This window comes from Pagrus major, chromosome 15, assembly GCF_040436345.1.
Source record: "Pagrus major chromosome 15, Pma_NU_1.0".
NCBI lineage: Eukaryota > Metazoa > Chordata > Actinopteri > Spariformes > Sparidae > Pagrus > Pagrus major.
Genome location: NC_133229.1, coordinates 15,415,237 through 15,439,445, shown reverse-complemented (window position 1 = coordinate 15,439,445; position 24,209 = coordinate 15,415,237). Strand labels below are relative to the sequence as shown.

Sequence of the window (24,209 nt, the reverse complement as noted above, 5' to 3'; positions counted from 1 at the left end):
TACTGCACATTTTTAATGTTTATTATTAATTGGAACATAATCAAATAATAACAACGTAGCAATGATAACACTCATTAGTTTACATAATCATACTTTTTCCACAAAGATTGCCATTACAGTGAATCAAAAAGTGAACTGTAGTCTGACACGGGACATGGTCACAATCTACATTAAGCCTCATGTCCTTTACACTGGAGTAGCACTCGCTAGTTGATATTTTTCATGTAAAAAAAAACAACAAAACAAAAACAAAACACGAACAAAAGCATGAAAACTGTTCACTGAACATGTCTGCGTTACTTTTCTTTGGCAAGAACAGTTTTGAAACATCTTGTGGGAGAAACACAAAATGGGTCTTTGACAGTTTGAGGAGCACAATCCTCTTAAGTAGAAACTTTACATTTCCAGAACAAGTTCAGCATTTCTGCTTTTGTCCTCTCAGTCCCAGCTGTCTACAACAGGTGATGGTAAAGACGCCCCCTTTAATTCCTGGGCTGGAACAAGATCTTCACAGTCGCACATTAACAATTGGAGGCTATTGTAGAAGCGGCACAGGCACTTAAAAGACATTGACACTGGCATACAATCTGGTACAATAGTCATGCAGTGGTACAACTTGGCCAACATGACCCGTGAGGTAATAATTAACATACTGAAGAGCTGAATGAAGCGTGGTCTATATTGATCCAGCCGCTTTTGCAGCAAAAAGACCCCAGTTTTAAAACGTTGAATACCCGTGCAACAGAAAGAAAAGGGAACCAACTTTAGCATCAGATTGTATATGTACAGTCTTTTAGAAATATACACATCTACCAATTAGTCATCTTTTCTACAGTGTTGGCTTGTCTTTAGCTATCAAGCTTGTCCACAGCTTTTGCGGGTGAAGGCAAAGCCATCCAGTTTGCATAAACACTATCATTGGCATATCTTGTAAAGACTGGGTTAGTGGCATCATGTCTGTTGAGCGGTACCGGGCTCTTCTCGGGCCAGTTGGGGTATGACATGCCTAAAAACGAGAACATATCATTTTTCTGCACTCAGTGAAAGGTAAACAGCGTGCAGACAGTAAGGCTCTCAAATCAAACTCTGTAGTGCCTGTCTCTGATTTGACTCTCAGAGGTGTAAAGTTATGGCTTGTAAGTGAAATATCATATAGTTTAATGTATCATGGCTATAATGTTGCTTATGCGCCTATATTTGACATATGGCTTCAGAAATGCAGATACACAACAAGTAACTAGTCTATTATGTTCTTTACTTTTAATCAACGTCACCTGAGAGTTACGTTCAAAAGCCTTACTGTTTCTCTGTTCAGTATTGTGAAATCATCATAGATTAATAGCTAATATACATTAGAAAGTCAGGAGGTTTAAGACAATCTGGAATTAAAAAACAACAGTGAGTGATTGATGAAGCGAGGACCTGTTTCAAATGTTACACACTGTTTCTTCCAATGCAAACAAATAATGGAGTGATGACAATGGAGATGTCATGGAGTGGAAGAATGGACTATCTACAAATAAGATGCAGATGAAGCATGAGTATGAGCAGTGCCAAATAAATTAGAATGAAGGGTATATTCAATATTTACAAATGTTTTTTGGTCAGCATTCATGTACATTCGAAGCAGGTCCAAAGAAAAACAAAACAGTCAAGACACAAGATCTTTTTTTTTTTTCACTGAGCCTCTCATTTACGATGAAATGGGAGATATGTCAGCATTAATCAGCGAAAGGCATGCCTAGATCACAGTCACACACACTCGACTACGGAAAAAAGCCAATCACAAGTTGCCAAAAAAGAGAGCTTGTGTTGTGTGTCCTGTTTCTAAAATCTAGTAAATGCGTGGGAGATTCTACCATAGAGCTTGTTTTCAATCCATGTGGAGGGGAGGGTTCGAGGGAGAGGGGCGTTATTACAGTCCACTAGTGGTGTGTCCTCTTCAGAGAGGGCGTCGTCGTACAGCAGGGCATCAGCTGGCGTGGACGCCGCCAGGTCCAGGTAATCCTGACAAGAGCAGATGAAGGTGCGATTAGGCTAATTACTGAGGAGAGGAGTCGCAGCACGCTAAGCCTGCTAATGCTAAAGGACAGACAAATGCAGTGCAGTGTAGTCAAATGTCTTTTCTTTCCAGTCATTACATCAAGTGACATGCCCCACTGCCTCCTGTGAAGAGGGAGCCATCTATACTCTGAGATGTCTGCATTCCCTTGTCCTTAAATGCTCTATATTTAGCATCACTTCAACAGCAGGAGGCTTACTGGTATGCTCTGTGATTACGCTGCCCAAGGCCACATTTAAGGACTGCTCCTCTAACGCTAATTATGGTATCTAAAGCGTTTCGGAAGAGTGACAGATCATACAGTGAGGCAGTGTACATGCTATCCAGCAGAAATGATACACTGCTCACTTTGGGCCAGCCAAACATCCAAAAGGAGTGGGAAGCAAAAAACTTTAACATCTAACTGTCAGATTTCAATGATGCATCACGGAAGTTTTGTCAAAATTGCGCCAGTATTGCACGGAAAGAGGCTGATTAATAGCTGCTCTTAACTTCTTTCCTGTGGAAGAAGATGAATAAGTTATTATAATGTGTAGCTTCACCATACCCGACTTTTCACCATCATCTTTTCCAGTTCTTTGCTGATGTCTGAGAACGTCGGCCTCTTGTCTGATTCTTGTTTCCAGCATCGTAGCATGAGGTTATACCTGCAGAGGGAAAAGTTTATACACTGGGTGAAATGAGTATCATTTAATCCCACTCAATAGTCATTTTCCATGGCTGAGTGTTCTTAATGTGGAGGTGGGGAGTTATTGCACTCAGAGTAACAGAGAGGAGCTCACATTTCCTCCGAGCAGTTCTCCGGTCTCTCCATCCTGTAGCCGGTCTTGAGCAGGTTAAAGAGGCGTTCAGGAGCAATACCTGGGTATGGATTTCCCCCCAGTGTCACAATCTCCCACAACAGCACACCAAAGGACCAGCTGGAAGAAAACACAGGAGAATAATAAGATTCATGAGAATATTTTCATAAATATTGAGTGGAATAATCTGTGTAATTGCTTAAAGAAATAGTTTTGGGAAATACCCGTATTCGCTTTCTTGCTGAGAGTTGAATGAGAGGATCCATCTCTAAAGCTCACTAACTAACACATTATATCTCATTTGTTTCCCATAAAACCACACATGTTTTGTACAGATCCAACAAACAAGACTTAACATGTTAATAAGTGAGCATTAAAGGTGCTGGAAAGCAGATTTTGTTATCTTTACACAAAGCCAAGCGAGCTGTTTCCCCCTGTTACCAGTCTTATGCTAAGATAAGCTAACCAGCTGCTGATTGTAGCTTCCTATTTATCACACAGATATGAGAGTGATGTCAGTCTTCTCATCTAATTCTCAGCAAGAAAACAATTAAGTGTATTTCCCAACATAACAAACTATTTCCTTTAAATGATAATTGTACTCACACGTCACTTTGTGTTGTGTAAATGTGATCAAACAAGGACTCTATAGCCATCCATTTAACAGGTATGCGGCCCTGAAAACCAGAGAAAGACCTTGTTAGATTTTGTTAGAAAGATTGTTTCAACTACACCCAAATGTGTGATCTCTTTACCTTGCTCCTCTTAACATACGAGTCCTCTTCATAAACATCTCTGGAAAGGCCAAAGTCTGAGATCTTCATCTTCCGTCCTTCAGCTACGAGGACATTTCGTGCAGCAAGGTCCCTGTGAACAAGCTGTCGGACCGAAATGCTAATTTAAAATGCGTTTCAGTGCAACGCAATTACAATTCAACTGCATACAGTACAAACACCAGAAGTGGATTCAGAGCTTCCACTTCAAATTTAAACTACTCTCACCAAAACACCTCAAACGAAAATAAAACTGCTTTCATTTGTTAAAGGGACACTTCACCATAATCAAAACAATATATTTTTACCTGTAGTGATGACTGTAGTGCTATTTATCCATCTGAATGTTTTGTGAGTTGTCGAGTTTTGGAGATATCGGCCATAGAGTCGTCTGCCTTCTTTTAGATACAGTGGAACTAGATGGCACAACATATTTACTGCAATATTAACTGCAACCGCCCAACCATATCACGGCTCAGAAAGAAGTGTGCATCTGCTCATGGGTGAGAGGCTAGCTAACTAAGCTAGCTAAGGTGACAGCTCAGTTGACAAGGATGCCATTAATGTGCTTCCTGGACATGAGCCTCTCGCTCGTGAGAAGATGCATGATCCCTTCTGTGCAGAATTTCCCACATGAAACTGCTCACAACAAGTCCTGTGTATTATTGTTAGTAACTGGGTCAGGATTACATTGCTCTTGATGTTTTCTAATGTCTTTATGTAAACAAAAATGTATTTTTGATTTTGATTTTGGGGTGAACTGTCCCTTTACAATATATGCACAACATCACCTGACATTTTTACTTTCAGCACTTCCATTTTCACTTCTATTTCGCCTTCTTTCAGTATTTGTAACTTTCAGGATTTCAACTGTCTCAACCTGAAAATTTTAGCACGAGAACAGAAATGTTTTTTGGTTTGTCTGATACCTTCATCTCAGCCAGGTATTGCATGCCTCTGGAGATCTGCCATGCAAAGGAGATCAGGTCACCCATGGTGAGTGCCCTGTCGTCTGGGTTCTCCAGGTAGCTGGAGTTTCGGTTGGCGTCTCTGCCCATGTAGCTCGGGCCAACTTTCCGACTCTCTCGCAGGAAGTTACGAAGCGACCCATACTTGGCATACTCCACGATCAGATACAAAGGGCCTATTCAGAGAAATGCAGCACTTAAGACTCCTTGTGCAACACACATGCCCTGAGAGAGTGAGAGAGGATAGCAGGAGGAGCGAGTTCTTACCGTCCTGGCTGCATGCTCCATACATCTTTATGACGTGCGGATGGTTGACTTGCTTCAGTAAAGTGAATTCTGACAGCAGGTCTCGCAGCTCACTGTGGGAGGCGTTTTCTGTCACGGAGGAAAAGAGGGGATCATAATGATGAAACCATTCGTCTCTTCAGACATTCACTCCTCATATATCAGCATTACTTTCCCAACTCGTCTGGTTTCTGTCTGGCTTGTCTTACCTTTAAGCATTTTCACAGCCACTGTGGTATAACCAGCTTTTCCTTTCAGCCTGAATGCTGTGGCCTTAACAACTTTCCCAAACTCTCCTTCTCCTAAAGTCTTGCCAAGTACAAGGTTTTTACGAGGAAACTCCCACTTAGGATCCTCCTGTTGGAAAAACATATGAATATTTTTTTGATTTCTTAAGCTGTTCGACACACTTTGCTGAAGAAAAAGTCTGTTACAGACTGAAAGAAGCAGCTCACAGGTATTTTAAAGGTGTCAGTCTCGATGGATTCCTGTGATCCCCGGCGTAAATTGTTAGCAGGGAAGCTGATGGGGTAAGCCTGAGCTGGCCTTCGGAAAGTCATCTCAGCAGAGGCGATCGGGGGCTTAGGCGAGTTCTTGTGGTATCGATGGATGAAGTACGAGGACAGGAGGATGGAGACAATGAAGGAGAGGAGCAGAGCCGTGGCGATGATGGTCTTGCACATGTCGTCACATATGGCCTCTGCAGGAGAACATGTTGCACGACATGTCATTTTTCAAGAAAGCAGCAATCCGTGTCTGGTCAATTCTTATAGGAGGAGCTCTTATTTCACTTAATTACAGTTGATTTATATAAACTCACCCTCAATGTCTTCCTTCTCACAGAAGCATTTCTCAGTGTAGCAGTAGCAGGTTCCATAACCGGCCTGGATCCCATTCCTCAAGCCTCGCTCATGACCTCCGATTACACTCCCCTCTTCAGAGACAGATGAGTTCAGAGTGAACATGGTTTATGTAACAGTCGTGTTTTTAGAATTATATGCTTAACATCTCTAAATTTGTGTAATAAAAAGCAAGGCAAGTGTTTCTTACTTGTACAGTCTTGCGGGCATATTGACGTATCTTTGCTTTCAACTGCATCACAAAAGCTATCTGGACATGTCCGCAGGTCAGGGGAGCAGGTCGAGTAATTTTCAGATATTCCTGGAATGTAAACACAAAGCAAAACCTAAGTGGAAGAAACATTAGCAGATGACAAACAAATCCTGAAGTTTGATTCTCTTGTCTGGAAGTTAGCCTGAAATTAAAGACTGAGCAGATCAAACAACAACACAACATTTCCTGTTGCTAAAATTATGTTTCTCAGAAGGATGCAGATACTGATCTGGTCCTTTAATTTGTTCCAGCAACATGTCCTCGGTGATCATGGTCTCACTTGGTTCTAAATAAATTACTATTATACTTCAGGGATGTTAAATAGTTATATGATGTTATAAAACACAGCTTATATTTGTGTTTTAAGTACTCATTAAATTAAATGTACCTTTCTCACTGCCCTGCCTCCACTGGCATCTCCCTGTCGTCGCCCCCAGTCCCCGGGCAGACTCACAGTCTGCTCGCCGTCTGTTTTCAGCACAGGACAGGAACTGCTGGTTCTCCGGATTGGCCTTGTTTGCTGCGCAACAGTGCCAGAAATACACATAACCACATTTTTAAAAGACATTTGGGAAAAGGGAACACTGGTGAAAAGAGACTGTGTATGTGTGCCTTCGGTGGTGTAGAAGTTAGTTAGGAAATTAAACACAAACTGCCTCTGAAATAGCAGCGAGTGATCACTGTATTCAGAGAAAACTGAACAAACTGATGTGAAAATTAAACCAACTTTCTTTTTAAACCCTGGGAAATGTAATGTGGACCTTGTCTGACAGCCTCACCTTCACTATCTAGAATAATGTGGATCTGCGTGCTGGCCTCCAGTTTTGTCGTCTCCTCCTGAGCCACAACAAGGTACTGCAGGTCCTGACACTCGGGCCTGCGCAACGCCTCCGTGTCATTCACATAGAGCAGTCCCCACATCTCGTCTGGGGCCTGGGTGATGCTCACTGCCGTGTAGCAGGACTGCATGTCAGCGGACACGTTCTTATCTGGCACCTCGAGCCGGTATATGACGCTGAAGCCATCGAACTGCTGGCAGTTTTCCACACAGACTCTGCCAACCTGAGAGGAGACGGAGCGTTGAACATTTAATTGACAGGAGGGTAATTGAAGTGGAAGGATGACATAATGCAAAAACATTTACTACAGAGATACAGAAGTGAATTCCAGTTATTGTTTTTGTTGTTACTAAGCCAGCAGGTGGCAGTCTCTCAGTATGTAAGAGTGAGTCAGCACTATTGAATAACACCAACACTGTTAAACATTTCAGAATTAAATTTCATCCTCTTATTGGAGCATAAAATCACTGCGGCATCAAAACTTTGAGATGTATTGAACTTCTGGCCTCATGCTCAGAAATGTTTAATGTTTTGTTCTAGGCCTTTTTAGCAAGTCTGAGCACCTCAGGAGAAAAGCTTTATCATCTTGAGAAATGTTGAGTGACGCCAACAGGTTGTGGCTCATCCAGCTGTCAAGTCATTGTCATGTGTTTTCCTATTTGGCTTTGCTTGATCATGCATACTGCAATGAGAAACATAATTCTGATAACTGGGATTTGCTGACTAACTGTGCATATGGCCCTGGGCAGAGGCAAATCAAGTTGGTGTTTTCCAAAGTTGCATCGTCACACTGAGTCAAGCTGGAACTGCTGCAAGTCAGTTGTTATTAGTGAGAAATGTTCCTGTTGTCTTACTATCCCTCTGCGACAGTTCGGCAAGAAAACATTTTTGAAACGCAAAAGACAGAGGGAATTTGAACTAAAGATATTGATTTGTGTGAGTGCTAAAGCCTCAGATCAATTTGGATTGAACTTTAGAACAGGACTATGGATTTTGTACACCATCTCTTACATTGGCCAACAATTTTTTTTGCTGTTGTTTCGTTTACATGCAAGGACCCAACTTCAGAAACAAGTTGGCAATAACTAATGTTGCTCCACACCCATGTGACAATTGTGCAGAGTGTAAAAATTATATCTACCAGAAGCCTTAATCAATGTATTAGCTAGCAAAACAGTGAAATAAGACGCAATGATGTGATATATCAAGCAGAATGTCCCTTTAAAGTTGCTGCAAGCATTATTTTCTTATTGAAATAAGTGTTTAACAGCTTTATAGACTACAGTAGTCACTATTATAGAGTGTTTGGTCAGTAAACCATCTCTTGGTCTCTCCTCCCCCTGCTCATGCAGTATAAGAGAAAAGACATTTCCTGGTATCCCTGCCCACTTTATCCAATCATGACAACACTCACAGCATCCTGAATAAATTATCTCGCAATGTCTCCGCTTTCCTTTTAAGTATAAAAACCATTTACCTGCATCCATGCGTTCATGCACTCACACACACACAAAACCTTACAAACACTTAAGTGGTCTGGTCACATAATATGAATCCATTTAGAAGTTAGGCGCTTTTTTGTTACAGGCCACTAACATGCCACACCAGTTTTTCGCCAATTTCTTTATGCCTATCACTCACATTCACAGGAGTTATAGATTTCTATAGTAAGTATTCATGAGTACCTGTGCATAAACAGATGCTCTGCGTGTCAGCGTGAACATATGCGTGACGTTGGAGAAGTTAATGTGGACCGGTAAGATGGTGACGTTGAAGTGCAGCACCACTGTTCCCTCCAGGCCGGGGTAGGTGGTGTCATTGACCAAGTAGTCCAGCTGCAGGGTGCGATTCTCAGTCACGCACAGGTTCCTCTTCAGAACGAGCTCTAAGATCCAGAGGGAAACATGAGAATGTGTCTTAGAAACTACAGCATCCATGAAAACAGATCAGTTTCAGTAGCCCATGGATTACTTACTGTAGTTGTGGACTGTCTCTCGAATGCCTCCACGAGCAGCTTTCTTTTCACTGAAGGTGTCTTTAATATCAAACGTCTCCTTTATCCATGGGTCACTATTGAGCAAGGTCCCATCATACCTGTTGTGACTCTGGTCTATGGGAAAGATGGGGGTTAGATCCCTGTCAAAGACGAACAAATTGCCAAAAGAGCCACCCTGGAAAAAAGAAATGAAAAATTTGAATCCTGATGTAAGATAAAGACAAAATTAGCCAACATTGTGTCTATCAAACTGATGCGATCAGTTGAAGTCTTCTCACCATCGTCCGATTGAAGCCGATGATAATATCTGCTGTGTCCGTTCCATTCATGTACGGCGCGTTATCGTCCTCATCGTTGACAAAAACATCCAGTGACGTTTCCACTTTGGTGATGACCGTTTCTGTCCGGACGGTGCAAACCAGCAGGAGTCTGTAGCGTTCGCTCTCCTCGCGGTCCAAGGGAGCAGTCACCACCAGCTCTGTGGTGTTCTCATTGACAGCAAATGGTGCTGGGGTTTCTGTAGACAAAGATAACAACAAAACTCAGGTGTGTATGTGTCTACAGCCACCACATGAATGATACATAGCTGTTGTACAAGTGATGGTAATGAAATAATAGCATTTAGCTAAAATGCTAAACTAGCATAATAATGGCACAACTTGAAGAGTCACAATATCAGCCCACAATGCTCAGTCACCTTGAGTATTGTGGGTTATACAGCAGTATGTATGTAAGGTTAACGTTAGCTAACATTAGCCAAAATGGTTGGTTTGTTGGTTGGTTTGTCAGCAGGATTACACAAACACTACTTAACAGATTTCCACTAAACTTGGATGGAGGATGGGTGCCTGCGCAGAACAGACCCCATTAACTTTTGGTGTGGATTTGGTTTAAGAGATTTTTTCGCACTGTCTTTAACATTGTGAGATAGGGTGTTTTTTTAACATTTTATCTATGAGTGAGTACAATTTGATGTGGATAATAATAATAAAAATCTGCATCTAGCTGATTAAAATATGTTTTATTTGTTATTGGATTGAGTTTGATTGAATTAAAGGGAACTATTGGACCTTGGCGGAGGTTACGCTCTAATGAGTGTCATTCTAGTTACTTCTGAATTAAACTTTTTATTTGTGAGAGGAAGAATGTTTAATTTTGTCTTCCAAAGGTTACAAAGTCTCTCTTTAATGTGTCCTACCTGATTCCACATTGTAAGAGATGGTGTAGTTGGGGCACACGTTGAGTCTTGTGAGACGTCTGAGTTGCCGTAGAGCCCCGGGGAACCTGTTCTCCGTGATGTGAGGGTTGGAGGTGTCTCTGTGCGGGAAGCATAGTTCCTTCATATCTGTCTGAGCACACTGAGGCATCGTGGCGTTGACGAAGTCAAGGGTGAACCGAATGGAGTTTCTAATGTTGCACTGGAACTTCTTGGTGAAGTTTTGTAACACCATGGCTTGCAGGAACAACTTCTTCACAGACCATGACCTTTGATCTGAGGAGACACACAGCCAAAACCAAAACAAGAGCCATTTTAATCTCAGACAGTGCTCTTTTTGATGACTGAGCTCTTTTTTTTTTGCCTGAATGCAATTACATTATCATCCTGAAGGCGGAAAGCTCATTTGTATGCAAAGAGCATAAACGGCGAGAAACTAATTTACTCTCATGTGCAGAGGATACCTGGCATTGAAACAGGATTATACATAGCCATCAAAACTCTTGTATCCAACTCACATGGCAAGGCGAAGTCGCTCTCCTCCAGGGTTTTATTCAAGGATAGTATCCCAGTGTGGATGTCCAGGTTGAACCAGGAGCTGTAGGATGGACGTCTGAGATTGCTCGTCCAGCAAAGGTAGAAATGTGGCCGCTCAGAGTCGCTGTCCAGCATGGCGTGGACCTGGAGGATCGGCGTCCCTGCCGGCTGGCCAACGTACACTGTCTCGATGTACTCATTCTGAGGGAAGTACAGTCCTGTCGCTCCTGCAGGAAGAAGACATAAAATAACCAGATGTTGAAGGTGCATTATGTAGCTATTGGCCACCTGTCAAGTTCATACTCAAAACAAATAGGGGGCAGCATATCTAACTTGCTATGGTTAGCATTCTAACTTTAATAGATATCTTTTCAACACAATACACAGACATCATAACGCCTATAATAACTGTTGATAATTTTTTTCAACTAAAATTCTTACATATTGCCCCTTATCATGCTCATTTTCAGGTTCATCATTTTATTTTAGGTTTCTCCCAGAAAATGTTAACACGCTTTAATTTTCAAATAACATGTCATTTTTCTCATACTGTCCATTGCTGCAGCACCTCTTTTCACCCCGTCTGAATGCTACCTGTCTCGTTAGGCCTCCCTCCTGAGTAGCTCAGTCTGCTCTGATTGGTCAGCTCTCACAGGTCTGAGCAGTGTATTTGTGACCACGTCAATGCTGGTAGCGTGGTGTATGGTGGAGACTGTATAGTTGTGACATCACAACATTACGGAAGTTCTGACGGTTTGTTGAAGGCACAGTTTCTGAATAAGGGCTGTGTGCATTTCTCTGCCGATTGAGCCTTTTGATACCTTCACACTATTTATAAAAGACAGAACAATGGAAATCTCATTTTCTACAATATGTTACCTTTAAATACAGGCAGCCAAGTGAGTCAAAGGGGGGGTTCAGTTATATTCCCTTTAAGGAAAAACCTTGTGATAACTGAAAAATAAGCCCTGCTGAGACGCTATCTTAATACAGAGCATGAAAACAGCAGCTATCAGACATCTCTTCCCTGATATTTAACTGTGGGGACAATACCCCTCTGACAATGCTGTCTGGTCACTGAATGGAAATTAACACATACATGGAATATGACAGGTTCAGTTTTTTTTCCCTCTTCTGATACGTCTTTCATCTCCCCCGTTAGCGGAAATTGAAAGGAGGGCTCAAATGACACTTATGCAGCTCTTTTAATGAATTTCTCATACGGTCAATAACATGTGGTTTCCGATTCTCCTTGTGTTCACCTTGAGAAGTTTAATTACAAGGGATAACATGATATGGCAGAGAAATGAATCATTACCTGCCAGAGAGGAGTGCGAGGCGTGCATGTGTGCATGTGTGTTGGGGTAATCCATAAAGAGCTATAGCAGGCTGTGTCTTTTACAGGAAAATGGAGATGTGAGTGTTCCTCCTGTAATTATATCCCTGCTATGTTCCTCTTTGACGACGGTAGGCGACCATTTAGGGAACGCACTAATGTCATTAGCAGACAGCAAAACTAGATTTTCTATTTCTGTTGGTGCAGTTGAGGCCTCGGCTCTGGTTTCAGACATTGATTTAATTTTGTGGGGGTCGGATGACAGGAGGCCGAGCTGATGGATAAAATGTGGCTGTCCTTCCTGAAGGATGGAGATACACTCAGGGAGGCTGCGGCCCTTTTTATTAAAAGTGTTCCAGGGACAAAAACAAACAGCAGGATACTTGTTTGTTAATCCTGCAGGGATGGAGGGAGTCAGTTTCATGACTCAGATTTTAGAGATGAGTTCCCATTTCCTAAATCTATCACAACTAAACTGGCATGAATATGCTTGAAAAATGTTGTGAGGCTTTACTGTCTGAAGACTGTGAGATCTTCTTTTCTTCAGTTTATGTTAGGGATATAGATCTGTTAGATGACACTCAAAATGGGTTTCATATGGTGCTACTCTCAAACTGCTGTTCTTACGGATAGATCTTTTTTAAATGTTTTGTTTTTGTTTCAAACAATAAAATAAAAACATGGAAAGACAACTGAAACCAAATAAAATACAAAGAATTGTAATTTCTAGCAAAAAAAAACTTACATTAGAATGGCTCATTCATCAATTTTATGTTTCCTTAGCAATTATCGTGAGACACAAATCTCAACATTCGTCAAAGAAAAGAGAAGTGATCTACAGTAATGGAGGTTAATACAGTTGGCTCTGTTTCTTTTTAACTGACTTGAATTTGAACATGACAAGGTGTAAATTTGTAACCAGACCATAGAAGTATGAAAAAACAAAACAAAACAAAAACTATCTAAAGTTTTTATGTGGGAAAAAACAGTGCACGAAGTGTGTTCAGAGTAAAATCTATTGACATTACTGAATCTGACTTGGAGTGCCCTATGTACTGAGTCTGTGGTTGTAGACACAGCCAGAGGAGTGACTATTTATTCAATGACACTGATGAAAAGTCAATTTGGGCTTGAAACATCGTACCTTTTTCTAATATAATTGTGGAAGGGCAGAAACAAAATGGTTCAACATGGATTTACGGCTTTACTATAGAAGTAAAACATGGTGTTACACCTGTTAAGGAAATATAATACTCATAATATAGAGCAAAATAACACATGGTATGATGGTTTAATGTGAAAAAATACAGAAAGTAAAGCCTAAGATGTTCATGCTGTTCCTTTGTATACTTAAAGCAGCCATTAGAGGGAGCCGTTCTCTTACTGACGCAGGCATAAAGAGAGGAAAACAGCAGCTTAATCATTGTCATAATACATTATTAGACTAATGCCTGCACCGATTTGATAATATGCTAAAGATACTGGATTCATTAGTATGTTCGACAAGCTAGAAAAACACTCCTACTTGCTACATCCCTTTATTAGATAAATAAAGGTAATTAATTCAATCTACAGATATCTTACACATAACACCATCATGAATCAAACACAGCAGATGACAGCAGCTCCACAAATAAAACTAGAGGCTCCAACGTGTTAACCAGCGGGAGCCGAACACATTTACCAATGCTAGACTTGGCTCGAAGCCACGGTGGTTGGACCTCCTGCAACACAATTTGTTTATATCATTCAAAATTCAATTTCTTTCCAGGACCGAAGCCAACAGAAAGCAAGCAGTTTATATCAAAACTAATTAATTGAATGGATCAAGCAGACCTCTCTTAGCAAATGGCATATTTGGTCTGTGAAGCCATGATGAAGATTTTCCAAAAGCATGACTCATTAACTTCCCTAAATGATTCACAAGGAAATACAGAATAATAATGACAGTCAACCTGTTATGACTGTGCACGGATAATGATTTTAAAAATAAAAGATGCAGCAGAGGTTTGATTTCAGCTCTTGGGTTACAGTGAAAGATATTGTCTTCATATTTTGATATAAACATGGACAATAAGCTGTTTCTCACACAGCCTTGACCTCCCGTAACTCAAAGTGTGTAAACATAACCATCATAAACACACCTTTTACAGCCTTCAAACACCAATAAAACTGATACTGAGCTGCCACACACAGTCATTTCTTCAAAAGCAGGGGTAAGTAATTTTGCAAAAACAAAGTCCGTGTTTGAACAGGAGGACTCTTGTAGCAATCTGTGTTTACAATAGATATCATGTACTGCTGAGAGGATAGTGAACTTGCACTCATATGACGCTTGTTTGGTGAAAAACACAACACCACTGGAAAGCCCTCTCGCTCATCTATACACTCTTCCTGGTAGCCTTTGATGATTGCAGTTTCCTCCAGTTAATTATGGCCTGTGTCTGCTTTGTCTTATATTTTAACCGTTGAAGGACAAAAAGGACACAAGCTCATCACAAAATCTGAAACCACGCACTCAGCCAGCCACAGACCACATCGTGTCTAGGACTGGTCGGGGCTGATAGGGCAGGACGCCCTTTCTGTCGTCCCAGACAAAGACAGGAACTCAATTAGCTCAATGCGTGCTTCGGCTGATAGATTTACCAGCTATGAGCTCATGTGCGAGACCAACCCACAGGCTTACTAATCTACCTCTGTGAATCTCCCTCTGAGTGAAACAAAACGTGGGTCTCCCACCCAGACGTCCTCGCTGAGCATCCTTGTCAACAGCATGGCGAGAAGAAAAAGTGACCCGACCCAGCTGTTATACGATTCATTCTCTCACTAATCTTTCTTGTAGACTGGATCTCCTGCGGTGAGAGCTCAGCCCGGTGCCCTTTCTCTCCCAAGGTCAACGTGCACCGCATCTGTCCCTGGTAACGACCCATTGGAAAGGCAGCGTATCTGGCAGCAGACCAATCAATAACCGTTCTAATCAACAGTGATGCTGATTGTTTTCCACTGATGAGACAGACGAGGAGAAAGGCCGATGGCTGCATGTGTGCAATCATTTCTGTTGCACAATAATATGGCGCTCAGCTGCTCGGCTATAGATTTATTACATACTGGTTTAATTTCACAGCCAACTCCACAATTTAGCCCATCAATATCCACATTTTCAAATAATCTATCATCTTTTACATAGCAGCTGGAGCCAGCGGCATTAAGGAGCATTTCACCCAGTTATATCATGGTGATATAAATACAATAAATATCATAATCACTCTGAGACTGATCATGATTACTCTGCCTCCAAAGATATAACAGTTATGGGAATGGTTCTCTTCAAAGATTCAATTAACTAAAAAGCTGCACATTGGGCTATAATTCCACTTATGAAAGCTATTATTGATCATAATGTTGTGAAATCTCTCCCTCCTGGTTTCCTGTGCCAGTATGCATGATTGCTTCGTCACATCATACTGGATCCAGGACCTGGATTTAATATAGTTCTGATTGTGATGCTTTCAATCTCTAAACAATGAAGGAAAGTCATTTCCTGTTATGATGACATACAGTCATCCAACTTTTCATCAGAGTAACATGATATCTGATTTCAGTTGGGAGGAGGTAGTCAGGCTCCAGGTAGATTACTCAGTTTACCGTGATGCATACCGTAACATAATAATCAATTACCCTATTCTGTAATCCAATTAGCCCTCGGAGAATACAAGAGCTGAGATCCAATGAACCGTGTTCATCAGTCATCAAGAAATCTAATAGAACATCTCCTCAGGGATTAGCTGCGAGTACAAATTCAGTTTAGGAAATCCTGTGGGAATGACAGTGGCATCAAAAATTGAACGCGTGGTACATCATAGAGCTGCAGACTGAGTTTGACGCTGCAGTCATTAGACTGCTTTGATAAAACATCTCTGTGCTCATTACAGCGGTGGTAAAAAGAAATCAGATTCACTGACGTGTACACAGATCGAGTCAAGGACATTAGCTGCCTGTGGCAAAAAGCCTACAGTTACATCATTTTTATTTGCATTCAAGTACAAGCTTTGCCAAGAAAAACAGTCCCATCTATACTCATGCTAGCTGCTCTGTGAGGCTATACTGTAGCTCGGCTACTTATGCACACTTTGCTTTGTGCGAAAATCTAATGTCTTTACATAATGCTAACATGCTCACAATGGCAACGCTAACACTGGGATGTTTAATGTTAACCATGTCCACCATCATAGTTAAGCATGTCTCAAAAAAGGCGGTTCCTAACAAGTGGCTAAATGAGACTACAGAGTTTGTTGGAAACATTAAACTTCATCACGCCGAACACGGAGACTCGCCTACTCACTTGTCCGTCTTTACAGGCTGACTTTAGTTGCAAACTATTCAAACTTTAACTTTACAACTTTGAGATTGATCAATTTATAGTAGAGTAAGTACCAACAATGTGTTGGTGACACTGCAATCCAGCGATCGCAGTGTAATTTGTATACAGGCTAATGTTAGCTTTTTACTTCTGCCGATTTCATTTAGGCTTCAAAAATCATAAAAGTGGTGTTCATCTGTGAAGAAAACGTGAAGTATCATTAACTTGTGTTTGCCACAGAGCTTATTTATTTAATAATCCAAAATCTGATGTAAAAATCCCATTGGCTTTTTGCCAAGGGAGGGGTGATGCTAATTTCCGGGTTAGCCTGCAAACATACGTCATCCCTGCAGCACTCCATTGTACTGTTTTGTTGTTGTGTCAAGATGTCTGTTAATGCGAATGGTGATGAAATACATACTTCATACATACTAAAAATTCATTGAATTAAAGTCGTGTAGCATTTTAGCATCATTACATCTTTACCCAGTCAGTTCTGAGTTATTCCGAGCAACAAAAGAGATCACTGTCGACACGACTGCCATTAGCTCCTGCCTGCTTGTTACACTGTCTAACCACATCAGGTGTTACAGTGAATCTGATGTATCACATTATGGAAACAAAGGGAGGGACGTTGCTTTATGGCAGAGACTGGAGGACGCTGATCTTCCAGTACAAATGGAGGCGAAGTGCTTAGAGTTTCTGGAACTGGCAGGTGGTGGTGGTGGTAGAAGCGAAAGGCCGGTGGAAAAATTATTTCCAACGTGTTTGCCCACTTCTGTAAAGTGAAGGATCAAACAAATGGACACGGAGTGATGCCAGGGTGGGGCTGGTGGAGGAGGGGGGAGCAGCACCATTCTCTTTTTGATAAGAAGCAGCCGGGTTTAAATGAGATTTGAATTTTGAGAAAGTCAGGCAATTTTATTCCTGCAATCTTTCACAGTAATTAATATTAATTTGCAAATGAGGCTAAATCGTCGAGTTTAAAACTGGTACACTTAGCACCTTTAAACTGCTATAAAAATAATACACATTCACCCACATCCAGTTCTTCAGCATTAGACGACCATGTGGATCTAAATGAGCTGAGCTTGTTCTTTGTTTCATTCATTGTTGTAAATGATGGGTCAGACACAGCGTGCACCGCTAGGCGACTGGAAAATAACTTGTCAAGACCCATGTGAAACGAGAGGACTAAATGCCCCGAGGGCGAAATTTCAATCAATGTCTCCTTGTCCTTTCACCACAGCAAATTAGATTCTACCCGTGCATGAGAGGGAAGTGTGACCCTGAACTGACTAGAGGATCAGACAGAGAGCTTTGACAGGTAGGAGAAGCATCCATGCAACGGCAGCAGCAGCAGAAGCAACAGTCCAGAGTATGAGGCTGGGACTGAGACTCTCAGCAATGGAAGTTATAATGAAGCGGGTGGTGTCCCTCCATCAGACGTGATATTTCAGAAAACCAATGGTCTAGTTTGGCCAAAAGCTAAATGGGATGATGAATTTTTTGCCAACATTTTGGTGATTAGAAATTGCAAAAGCTGGCAAAAGGAGGAGCTATAAAGTCAAAGTTAAAGTGAAAATGTTAAACTCTGAAAGGATGAAACTGCTGCATCACTGCTCTCATCCTCCTGATTTACTGACTGTCCCAGTAGGCAACTGCTGCATTTATGGCTGACAACATGTTTACTGTTGTTCATTGAATTCTTTTAATGTTAAACTTTGATTTTTGGGGATCTTAGTATTTGTAGCCTATTGTCTATTGTCCTTTAGAGACTGGGAGGGTGGGGGGCGAGATTGGTGGAGGAAAGATTAGGCCAGATGGTCATGGTTTGAAATCACATGGTGAGACATGTGTTGTGTGTCACACTTCTTTTAAAAATCAATAAACTTGTAATAACTAAACACTGAAAACAAGACAAACCAGTGAGAATTTAAAGGTGCAATATGTAGGAATTTGAGTTCAACAATGAACTAAAAACACAATGTGAAGTGTTGTTGAGTGTTGACGTTATGTCAAAGACGTCTATGCATTGTTTTATGGCGATATTTTCTAAAGTTAGCATCCCAGGCTGGACCATTAGCTGCACAGCTACCTGAGCTAACTATCGGAGCTAATTAACTCCTCTTTGTTTGGCATATGAATTCAAGAAGTAGCAAATTCTTACATATTGCATTTTTATGTTTTCAAAGAGAAACAACGCTGTTTACACAATTTAATATAAGAGAGAAACTCTACAGCAAACAACTTGTTTCATGATGTTTTCCAATTACACTAAAAGAGACGTAGTGACAGCACAAGTAGAGAACTGACAAGATTTACAATGCATCCAACGGCAGCACAAGACAGAAGCTTTACTAAATCATATAATGTAATCAGGAGCTAAATCAAATAGCAGCATGTAACAAATGAGATTTATTGGTCTGGTCCTTCTCAAAAGCAAAAGATGCTGATGAAAATGGCCGTTCTAATGCAAGGAGAAGGAGGAGCAGCTAAACATGATGTCCTCAGGGATGTCGGGGTCATCTCTGGAGATGACTACTTTGTTAAGGTTTCAAAGGTCAGAGGGCAAAGCAGGGTCAAAGCTACAGTAGCAAGGTCAGGGTGGGAGATAAACGGATCGATGCTTTTATGTGAAAACATCTGTGGCTATTGGTTGGGAAGTGATGGATTACACAGAAGTGTCTGTTAAAAGGATTTGGTTAATTTAAATAAAGGCTTTCACCACGTTTAGTCACAGGTACCGTTTTGTTTACTAGTCCAGGAGCCTTCATCATGTCTTTAATGAGCTGGCCGGCCTTCATGTAAAAAAATCTAAAGTAGTTCCAAAATGCTTCTCCCAGACATCAAAATTTCTAATCTTACCAAAGCCACAAAATATTTCAGACTGTCCCAGCCTCCAAATTCACTCTAATTTATGCCTTGAACTGCTTAACTTCTTCCTCTTAACTCCACTCATAGGTGCAGCCACATTTAAAAGTGCTGATTACTCTTATAGTGAGCCGTGATTGCCAATTTCCTTTGTTTGATTACCTCAGCAAGAAACACTAAACTAATCAGTAACCTGTAACCTGGAACAGTGATGATGGGAATTGCCAAAAACACTTACGGTGGCATCTTTTGTTTTCTACGATCCAAACGATTAAAGCAAGTTTCAAATATCAAACGACTTGTGTGGTGATAAAAACTCAACTGAGAGGTCAGAAAGTGCACCACAACATGATTAATAAAGCTAATTTGGTGATTTAATAACTTTGGTGTAATGGAGGAAATGGTTTGTTAATATGTCTGCAGTTCAAAATGTGAGACAAAATCATCAGCCTGAACATACACAAGAAAATTAATCTGATGTGTCAGCAGTTAATGCCCGACCCTGCAATCTGAACGGCGTGTGCACTTGTATAACAGGCGATATTTTTCTAAAGAAAACAAACAGCCAGTGTTTGCCCAGAGATAGGAACAGCTGCCGCACACCTGCCCGCGGCTCGCTTCTTCTCCTCCCGGAACAAGTGTAGGTCTTTTGTTGCAACAAACAGGCAGGTGAAGGGCGTAGGGTGTAGATTTCAGCACCCGTTTAATTACCATCACGTCCTTGACACATGAAAACGAACTGGACCAACTGCTTTCGTCTATAAATATCAGGAGAAATGCCTGCTTCGGTGACAATCCGCGGAGAACAGAGCAGAACTGAGATGTAAGTGTATGTAGGCTGTGAAGTGTGATGTGAATCTCTCAGCCCCTGCACTGTCTGTCACCATGACGAATAACCAGAGAACATTAATACACCTTAAAAATTTCATTAATCATTTTAACAACACTGCAGGAAACTGCTCCCTCGGGTGATTACGCAGGGCTGTAGTTTACGATACTGTAAGCCCACTTTTCAGGCACGAAAATAAACAAATTTTTCACATCTCAATTCCACTAAAACACTGTGATGTTAATCTTACTTTTACACTCCACATCCCTGATGAAAGCACTGATAATAACCTCTGTTAAGACTGGTTGTAAGTCCAAAAACAAATTCAGGAATTCCACACAACGGCCTATATCTGTCCGAGCATCACATCTGACATACTTGCTGCACACTGAGATTTGCACACTCCTGAGCTATGAGAGACACTTTAAATATAGACTGCATGTGAGGACAGTGTTGGTACAGTTGGGCTGTGGGATTGTGAATGGGATTATAATATTATGATATATGGCTGTATTCATTTGACTCTAGGTTCCAGTGTGCCATACCACGCATAACAACCAGCACACAATGCAAGTATCACTTTCTGCAGCGTGAAACAGTCCTGGCATTGTGCTCAGATACTTCATGGAAAAACCTTACAACTCACTCAGCTGCCCAAAAAAAAAAAAAAAAAAAAAAGCAATTTAGCACCAAAAAAAAGCAATTTAGCTGTACACATGAGCAGCCAATTTCATGTGTATTAATCAGTTGCCATCTAGTCTTCAGGTCCACTGGCTCTGTGAAATCTTTTCCTCTCTGCATTTCTCTTCATTTTCTCTTCTCTTCATCTTTATTTTCCCACATGATTGTCAGTTTTGCAGGGAAACATAAATATTGTGGATCCAAAGGGCATCCCGAGCCAAACATCTTTTTAGTTCCCGCTGTGCTCAGACCACAAGTCACTGGCTTTCTGACTGTCAGGAGAGCAGGAGATGAAGATGCTTTAAACAAAAACTGATGCTGATTAATAGGAGGATGTCTCAAACGGGACAGAGGAGAAGAAATGTAAAGAAAACACAATTACTAATTTTCTCCTTTGGTTTTACATTCAGATTATTTTTAGCCCATTTAATTTTTACTTTTGCTTAAATATCTTTACAAGTAGCAACATGGGGCTACTTTAGTGCAACATTTTTAAAATTGCCTCCATCTCAGTGTTGTGTCCCCTCAGCAGAGAGTCTAACAATAAAGCTGATAATGAACCTTACCGTCCAGCAGCAGCACCACCACCACCACCACAACGATGTTTCCCCGAGAGAAACCACAACTTGACCCCATATTCGCGAACCATAAGTGAAAGTTTCTGAATGAAAACAGGCTTCAGAAAAGTTCCTTCGAGCGACGTATTAAAAAAAAAAAAAAAAAGAAATTCAAAGCGATAAAATAAATGAAGGCGATGGATGAATAAACCAGTGTGCGTCCTGTGCGCGCGGCTCCGGGCAGCCAGATGAAGTCCTCAGTGTCCCATAGACGGGCTGCTGTGTGCGGCTCCACTGGCTGCTGCTGGGCTGACTGGCTGGCTGACTGGCTGGCTGACCAGGGGGAGGAGGTTCACTGCTTCACTACACACTGCCCCGCTGCTTCCGTAGCAGCAGCAGGCAGCACAGCATCTACAGGAAATTTAAGAGCATAATTTAACAGCAGGTCAGTCATCTCATTAACACTCTGCAGGGGAAAAATTATTAGCAATTATCATTAAATGTGTAATGGTGCATTTTAAAGGTACAGGCACCTGTTCTGAAAAACAGGGTGAACCACTGCTTCATTAAAACAGACTTATTATCATTAATTATGAATTTTATTGTTAAATAATCTTTATTTCACGTGTAAAAATGAGATAAATATATTTACTTCAGTGGATTCAAGCAACATTTTTTAAAAAAAGTGTAATTTGAGAAGGTTTCCAGCAGCAAATGAACTCCAGCCAGTGGGGAGGCAGCAGGGTCTAAACATGAACTATTTCACTGCTGAGCTGCAGCCTTAAACACCACAATATGGATGAATAAACATTTCACAACTTACATCTGCGCTGACTATCTGCTCACAAATGATACTAAGTGCGGTAAACTACTGTAAGAGCAGCAGAGTGACTCTTGGTCAAGCTCTGTGGGACCTTTCACCTCCCAGGTCTTGAGTGTGCCTGAGGTTGAAGGCTGTGTTACTCTGAGGGATCTCTCTGTGACTGCATGGTGTGGAGTGATGCATTGCTGCAGCCTCGGGGCAGGACACCAGTCACTCACACAGCAATCGCTCTCCAATCAATGTCTCTGCTTGGAGCAGAAAACACTGGAGCTCGCTGGGCTGCAGAGAGGACGGCAGGGGCTTCTCTGGAGCTCCAGTGGCTTTCACCAAGCAGAAGAAAACATAATATCACCACTGTTACGTTTGTACCTGCTGCCTTGGGTTGACTAAGTTTGTCTCATTTGTATCATTTGTATCAGCTGGACTGAAACAAAGGTGTGTCCTTCAGTTCATGACTGAAGAAAAATCAGAAATTGAAAAGAAACCATAGAGTGTATATAGAAAGGAAGGCACCTAAGAGAGAAATGAGCAGGAATTAAAAGTAATAAAGAGCTGAATTCCTCACTGGTCAGTTTATATTTATGTGTATGCCTATACAATTATTGAATTATGCTGCTTTGGGGCCTGCTGTTGTATTAAAAATACATGCTGAATTCAGCCTGATGAAATCAACATTAGCAATTATATTCATTATTTTGCTAGTCTAAGGCATTTAACAGAATAAGCATCTATCTGAAACCCTGTATCTCAATTTAAAACAAAGTTATTGCTTAAACTACAATATATAATTTCAGCTACCAGGGGTTTACAGATGGGAGGAGAGCTCACCGATTACTTTTAAACTTTTGGGATTAAAAAGTGGATTTATCTTCACTCCCATTTATCAACCTGACTGCAGCAGCGATCTGTGGAGGTGACCTCCGTTTTCGTTAGCTTACAGCTAATGTACAGTAAAGTATTCTGGATGTTTAGAGTGAATAAACACGAATGATCCTGGGGTCAAGACTCACGTAGCTGGTGGTGAACACACCATTAAAAAAACACAATTGATGATGTGACTCAGGCACAAATGTGCACAGGCGAGGTAAAGTTTCATTCATGTTATGTTTAGTCTCGTTCTCCGACTTCCCTATCCCGGAAGTAGCAACAGCAACCAAATGAGACGCACTGTTATCTTAAGTAAACTCATGGATTTCCCTGGGTTTGAACATTTGTTATAATGTAAGTACACAACTCAGCAAAATATATAACAAAGGTCTATTCGTTTTTAGACATTTTAATGCAGAATTCTTACATAGTATATCTTTAAAAGTGTGCAAATTCTCTTTCTTCAAGGTTTCCTGTTGTCTTCATATGTGAAATTGATGTTAATACGTTAACAGATACTGTACTCACATGTTCACTTACACTGTAAAGGAGGGTAAATGCTGTATCAAGGGAGAGTGTGGGGATCATTATGTGATATAAGAAGCTGAGCAGTCTGCATGGTGTAAAGTTTCCATATGACAGACTATAGGTATCCTGAGACATGTGCTCAATGAGAATCGATGAAGACGAGGAAATGAGGTGGTGTGGTCATGGTATGTGGGACCACAATGGTTTCTTACTGGCTTTTTTCTGACAACAAGTTTCAGCAGAAATTCAATCTGAAATATAAGCAGAATACTCATCTGGGCAGTCTCATTTGGACCCTTTTTGATCTTTATTAACAGCTGCTTGTGATGTTTAATGGGTTTTGAGCTCATTATGCTGCTGCAGTTACTGTAAGCCCTCAGAATGAGTCAGCTAAACGCTTCTGCTTAAATACAAAGCTGTATCACTGCATGCGAATACACAAAAGACATTTTTAGACCTCTGTGGTGAGCCTGTATTGATTTCATTTTCATCTCATGAAGATGCAGCTATGCTTTTCCATTGCTGGTACAGTAGTTTGGGAAAGCAATTAAGGACTTGAGTCGTGTTCAAGGAGGCCGGATGCACCTACAGGGATTCAAACAACAACTCCTCTTTGTAAGACGATTACCAAAACCACTGCATCATAGTAAGCAATGTTATTACGGCTTCTGAGGAGTGTGTAATGTGATTTCACTCTGGAAGAAGAGCACGATGCAGCTTCATTTCATTAACTAGATGGTCATTTCATGATCTACACACCACCTG

At 41.1% G+C, this 24,209-nt stretch overlaps 1 protein-coding gene across 1 annotated transcript; it reads right to left on the bottom strand.

Annotated features, from left to right (window-relative positions):
- Positions 1–21,522, bottom strand: ret (ret proto-oncogene receptor tyrosine kinase). The gene is made up of 20 exons (XM_073482269.1): positions 21,236–21,522; positions 10,571–10,816; positions 10,035–10,328; positions 9,115–9,353; positions 8,816–9,011; positions 8,526–8,725; positions 6,781–7,063; positions 6,390–6,521; positions 5,939–6,049; positions 5,709–5,822; positions 5,344–5,588; positions 5,098–5,245; positions 4,871–4,978; positions 4,565–4,779; positions 3,618–3,740; positions 3,469–3,539; positions 2,845–2,982; positions 2,610–2,709; positions 1,860–2,007; positions 1–1,006 (listed from the first exon to the last, which is right to left on the bottom strand). The coding sequence occupies exons 1-20, from the start codon at positions 21,303–21,305 to the stop codon at positions 849–851; spliced, it is 3,339 nt and encodes a 1,112-aa protein (XP_073338370.1). The 5' UTR covers positions 21,306–21,522; the 3' UTR covers positions 1–848.
- Positions 21,523–24,209: the final 2,687 nt, after the last annotated feature.